The sequence below is a fragment of the Triticum dicoccoides genome, chromosome 3B (assembly GCF_002162155.2).
Source record: "Triticum dicoccoides isolate Atlit2015 ecotype Zavitan chromosome 3B, WEW_v2.0, whole genome shotgun sequence".
In the NCBI taxonomy this organism is placed as follows: domain Eukaryota; kingdom Viridiplantae; phylum Streptophyta; class Magnoliopsida; order Poales; family Poaceae; genus Triticum; species Triticum dicoccoides.
In genome coordinates, this window is record NC_041385.1 from 39,075,908 (window position 1) to 39,081,915 (window position 6,008).

At 50.0% G+C, this 6,008-nt stretch overlaps 1 protein-coding gene across 1 annotated transcript; it reads right to left on the minus strand.

The window, feature by feature from the left end:
• Window positions 1-1,481: 1,481 nt before the first annotated feature.
• LOC119280689 (putative glutamine amidotransferase GAT1_2.1) lies at window positions 1,482-3,324 on the minus strand. Its single transcript, XM_037561461.1, has 2 exons — window positions 3,145-3,324; window positions 1,482-3,038 (listed from the first exon to the last, which is right to left on the minus strand). The coding sequence occupies exons 1-2, from the start codon at window positions 3,239-3,241 to the stop codon at window positions 1,807-1,809; spliced, it is 1,329 nt and encodes a 442-aa protein (XP_037417358.1). The 5' UTR covers window positions 3,242-3,324; the 3' UTR covers window positions 1,482-1,806.
• Window positions 3,325-6,008: the final 2,684 nt, after the last annotated feature.

The window sequence follows — 6,008 nt, forward strand, 5'->3', positions numbered from 1 at the left end:
GCGGGTCGTCGCTGGAGCTGCCGCGGGAGCCGCCGCCGCTGCCCTTCTCCGCTCAAGCCGGGGTCGCTGCTGGAGCCGCCGGGCTGCAGGTCCCCGCTGGAGCCGACAGAGCCGCCCGCCCTTCTCCGCTCAAGCCGCGGGTCGCTGCTGGAGCCGCCGGGCTGCAGGTCCTCGCTGGAGCCGACAGAGTTGCCCGCCCCGCGCCCTTCGCCGCCGGAGCTGCTGCTCCTCGCCGCGCCCCCGCATGGAGTGCCCTGACGGCGCCGCGAACGACGACGAGCACAAACGGGTCCATGGCAACCGGGTGGCGGCTTGGGGACTCCCTGCGGCGCGACCTGCAGGCACGGCGAGCGACCGGGCGGCGGCCTGGGGCCTGCCCGCGGCGGATCTCGGCCGACAGTGCTCCGGTCAATGCTTACGTGTGGGCCAGCCCTGTCGTAATTCGTGCTTATTGCGGGCGAAGCGAGCGATTTCTCGACTTGATAGTTTTTTGCCACGGATTAGAAAAAAAAGTGGTAGTTTTTCGCACAAAATCGTAAAGTGGTAGTTTTTTGACATGTTTCCATGAAATGTGGTAGTTTTTGGTTAAATACTCACTTTTTTTAGGGTTGCTACTTATTATTATTATTATTATTATTATTATTATTATTATTATTATTTTGATAAACTGCTACTTATTCTTGTGCTGTCTAGGATGGACTATTGGACCGGCTCCAATGCTGCATGTCCCTCAAGAAAAAGAATAGAGAGGCCAGCCAGAACAAGGGCTGCGGTCCGGCCCATTCCCATCCTAAAATAAAACCAAGAGCGCCGTGCAAGTGCTGCCTACGCTACCCTGGGATGCGCCGTAGTTATCGCTCAGATCTGGCGTTACTGTTGAACACTCAATGGCGAATTGGTGATATATATCTTGCCTTGCGCCTGCTAGCCAAGTGTTGCGGCAGAGCTGCAACCTGTTGGCCATGCATGCCTGCCACCATGTAGAGCTCCAACCTTCGTGCGTTTTCTCCGGCACATCAGGGTGTCACTAGCAGTTCTTCTCCGAAGTTAGTTGGCAACCACCCTGAATGAAGCTCCTAGGCCGTCCGTGGCCATCAGCTGTGCCTTTGGCGCTTCCCATGTGACAAGCAACTTTGCTATACTACTCTTTTCCTGGCGTCATGCAGATGCGGCGATAAGTTTTTGTTTTGTCCAACTGAATGTTACTACTAGCCAGTGTTGTGGTTTCAGAACCGAACTTGCTAAAAAATGCTAGCCGTCCAACTGATGAAGTCAACACATTTGCTATTTTTTTTAAAGAAAACATACGATCTATTTGTTAGTTGTCAAGGTAGCATAAAGAACATCCGAAGAAAAAAATATTATATCCACATCTGTAAACCACGTAACAACGACTACAAACAGTAAAGCAAGCCGAGCCGCAGGTGCACCAACATCATCACCCCTCGTGCACAGTCGAAAAGTAGCTTCGTATTTTTCACTCTTCATGAAACTAATTCGATGAAGAAACTGTGGTGCACAAGTTAGATAGGAGTACCCCGCAAAAAAAAAAAAGTTAGATAGGAGTAGGGGATGACTAAGTACATACGAAAAGTACACCTCAATTACGAACGATCTACACTACTTACTCCCTTCGTCTTTCCTTTGAAACTAGATGCATTGTACGGACACTGAAACAAAGTCAACTAGTAACACTTCTCGAGTTACATGCATCAACATCACGGTTTAATTAATTCAGGATGCCATGCAACATTTGGATTTCTGATGAACCAAGCAAGCATTTCCGGCCAGGTGAGGACGCACGGGTCACTCGTGCAGGGTTGGAGACGGCGGCTGGAGCTTGGCGTCGAGCACCTCCGAGCAGACGTTGCCCATGTCGCGGTAGAAGGCGGCGAGGCTGGCGAGCTGGGCGACCGACATCTTCGCCATGAGCGCCCGCGCTGCCGCCTCCCGCTCCTCGCTCACCTTGAGCCTGTTCATGTACCCCGACGCATTCCGCACCGTCGCGCCCATCTGCTTCAGCCGCTTCTCCTGCTGTACGCTCAGCGCCGTGTTCGACTCCAGGAACTCCGCGCCGCCGTCCAGGTCCCCGTCCCGGTGCTGCGCCGGATGCTGCGCGCTGTTGTTGTTGCCGAACATGTACATGTTCTTGGCGAGCGAGACGCTCCGGCCGATCACCTTGCGCTGCTTCTCCATTTCGTGGTTCAATTTCGCCGGCGTGGTGACCGCGCTCTGGACGTGCACATGAGCATGCGCGGCGGCCAGCTTCGCCTTGTATGCGACGACTGCGCGGACGAACTCCTGGTAGGCCTTGGCGCAGCCGGGGTAGTCGAACTCGTCGGAGCCCTCCTTGCGCATGCGCTCCGGGTGGAACTGGAGCCCCATGAGGAACTTGCCTTCGCCGGGGTTGTATGCGTCAGGGTCGTAGAACCCTTCGACCAGCCCGTCCGGCGCATGCGCCATCGGGACGAACCGCTCGGCCAGGCGCCGCACGCCCTGGTGGTGGTAGCTGTTCACCATCAGCTGGTCGCCGCCGATCAGCGACTCGGCGAACCAGTCGTGCAGCGGCGTGTCGGGGAGCACGCGCACCGGGTGCCTGTGCCCGTCGTAGTTGGCGTAGTCCATGTGGCAGACGGTGGCGTCGGCCGCGGGGTGCAGCTCTTGCTCGACGTCTTGGTAGAGCGAGCCGCCGCAGGCGACGTTGAGCACCTGCGAGCCGCGGCAGATGCCGAGGAACGGGACGCTGCGCTCGAGGCAGCGGCGCGCTAGGAGGAGCTCGATGGAGTCCTTCTCGTGGTCCACCGCGGCGTCGCTCGGGTGGAGGCGCCGCACGGCCTCGAGCTGCTCCGGCGAGAGCGCGTCGCCGTCGATGCCGTCGCCGCCGGCGTCGTAGAGGGAGGGGTCGATGTCCTCGCCCTCGCAAAGGAGCACGCCATGGATGGGCTCGAAGGAGTCAAGCATGGCGTGCACGCCGGCGACCCGCGGCACGATGACCGGCACCGCGCCGTAGCCCACCACCAGGTCCAGATGGTACTCCCCTGCATCCATCCATGCATGCAAATGTCAGCAATTGGAACATTCTTCCAAGTTCCAACGAATCCAGCACTTTCCCAACATGGATGAAGTGATGAGCAAGAAACTCACCGACGAAGTCGACGAACTTGTTCTTGCGGACGGTGCGGCGGGAGACGATGAGCACGCGGGGCAGGATCCGGGAGGGCAGATCAAGAGAGGGAGACATGGCTAGGCTAGCTACCTCTTGCCTCAAAATTCTCAACCAGAAGGTTGGAGATCTTGTTGGTTTTATTGGATTTCTGTGGGGAAGATGTATCTGGATCGAGGTAGTATTTGTAGAAGGCAATCGGGGGCGGTGGCTGATGCAGCAATCTTATCACGAAATCATCCTTGCTCTGAGTAAAAAATGATTTAGTGCCAAAACTGGAGCGTATTACCATGCGCGTCAGGACGAGGAAACTTGCGCCCACGTCATTAACGACGTCTGTGTGCAGTGCAACACCGTCTAGCCGCCGCGTGCAGACACCAGAGGTCAAAGGAACCAAGTGTGGTATTGCTACGTACACCCAAAAGTAAGTTTTTCTTTTTCTTATTGAAAATACACTCTAGCTGGCCAGCATTAGCGATTGACGCATATCCAGCAGTCCAGCACAGCATATGCTACGGAGCAGTCTTTCAATCTAATCTCTTCAGTCTTCATCCCACAATCACATAAAAATGACACTAATTTATTTAATCTGCCAGAAGGCCATGTCAACTTTGGGCTCTATTTGAATTAGATGAACTTTGAGTTTGTGTTCGGGTCGCTCCTCCAGTGCTTATAGTCGTCGCTACGTGTTGTAGGATCTGAATGTAATTTTTACTGTTTCTGATATTTTTTGTACTGCCATGACAAATGATGAATAGATTGAAACTTTTTCCGGGAGAAAAAAAAAACAGCTCCTACAGCTCGCACTAACCTCTACTCAGCCTCCTTCACCACAGGGCACTTAAACAATGGCTATGTTTTCAAAATTCTGATAGTTAAATAGATAATAGCCAATGCATTGCAACAGGGTATAAATATTCTAATATGTTATCTCATTATTTACCTGCCCATATTAATATGATTATGTAAATAAGTCTTTACCAAATAAATTTCTGCATGTGATTTACCTGCCAAAATAAGTTTTAGGATTTTATTTGGTAAGCACTTATTGGTTTACCAAAGGGAAAAAATGATAACTCAATAAACGGTGTGGCAATTAAGGCAGTTTTCAGAGGAAAAACAAAATGAAGAAAAGGAGGAGAAGTACCTAAGGTTGAACGAAGGATAATGTGGAGGAAAAATTGCTACTCCCTCCGATCCATATTACTTGTCCCTCAAAGGAATGTTATTTTCCAGTACTTATAAGCAGAAGAGATAAATGAAATTTGGCACATGCTCATAATAAATTGTACAAGATGCATGTGTTTTTACTTGTTTAATAGTTTCCAAGTTTGAAAATATCCCTCCTTTGGAATTTTGAGACATTTACTATCCTTTTATGATAGAGCAAAATAGTCATGCATGGATGGTCTCTGCCTATATATAACAATTCCTTTTTCTAACAAATATAGTACGTACTTGGCAACTTGTGCTTGTTCGAACCTTCTTATCGACCCATTATAAGCAACCCTTAATTCGTGAGAAATCGCCATGCTGTTTTGGTGATCATTCGTCTTTTTCACTTTTGTTTTGGCACTAGGACATGAACTTGTTCAGACGTACTCCCTCCGTTCGGAATTATTTGTCATAAAAATAGATAAAAACGGACGTATCTACAACTAAAATACATAGATACATTTTTTCTTGGACGAGTAATTCCAAACGAGGGAGTAGCATTTTTGCTTCAAGAATCTAGCATGACTAAAGTAATCTTAGAGGCATGTGCTTCTTGCTTCGCCACATGATTTTGACAAATTAGCCGTGTAATTTAAATGGGTTTAATTTGATAAATTTTGTGACTAGTGAGAGCAGATGCGTACGTGTTGGTCGTTATCCTGCGCAGGCCGATGACACGCAGCTGATGTGTACGCCCAGCGACCAGCGGGCGTGCTCATCGTCGTCTTACACGCAGCTGATGTTTAGCCAGCTCGACCGTCTAACTGGCATGTAGGTCAAAGCTGCCGTTGTGCTACTAGCTAGCTGAGCTAGTTTGGCTCTACGGGGCTAGAAAGGACAGGTTTCCGATCATAGTGGAGTGCTACTAGGTGCAATCACACGTGTTTAGAGGTATGTGTTGGCTTCAATTATTTCGTGCACGTTTTAAACATATGCATGTATATCATTTTTCAGTAGTGGTTGGTTTGTACGTACTATTTTGTATGAAATAATTGTACTATTTCGATCTCACGTGATCCGCTTTAGCTAGTAGTTGGTGAGAAGTTTGATTCGCCTAATTAGTTCCTAGCCATACCTCTACTATTATATACACCTATAAAAGTGCATGCTCTAGCCAATGCAACAAACAAACCGATCTGATAGAAAATACTAGGCAACACATTATACGTCAAACGTGGACCGAAAGTGGGCTGCATTTTAATTGCGTCAGCCGGGTCTTGAACTCAAGACCTCTTGGCTCCGATATCATATAGAAGTGCATGCTCTAGCCAATGCAACCAAAACACCAATGTTATGGAGAGAGGCATGCAATATACTTCAACAACCCCCACCAAGATATGATTAAGAAAGAACACGAGCAATGAGGTGCGTTTTGGGAAATATATGTTTATATCTTTACTAGTATATAGGAAAACATTTCACGCCTACACGCCGTCCCAAGGTTCCGCCAGCCGTACGCGCGTGGTTCGATCTATTGACGATCGAAGTGCCTTGGTTAGCCACATCATCTCACATGGACACTGGGATCAAAGGCATGGATATTGGGGGCCTAGGCACCGCTCGCGACACGCGAACCCGCTACCTCTCTTCCTTATCCCTTCGATACCCATCCCAATGCCATCTCCCTCCC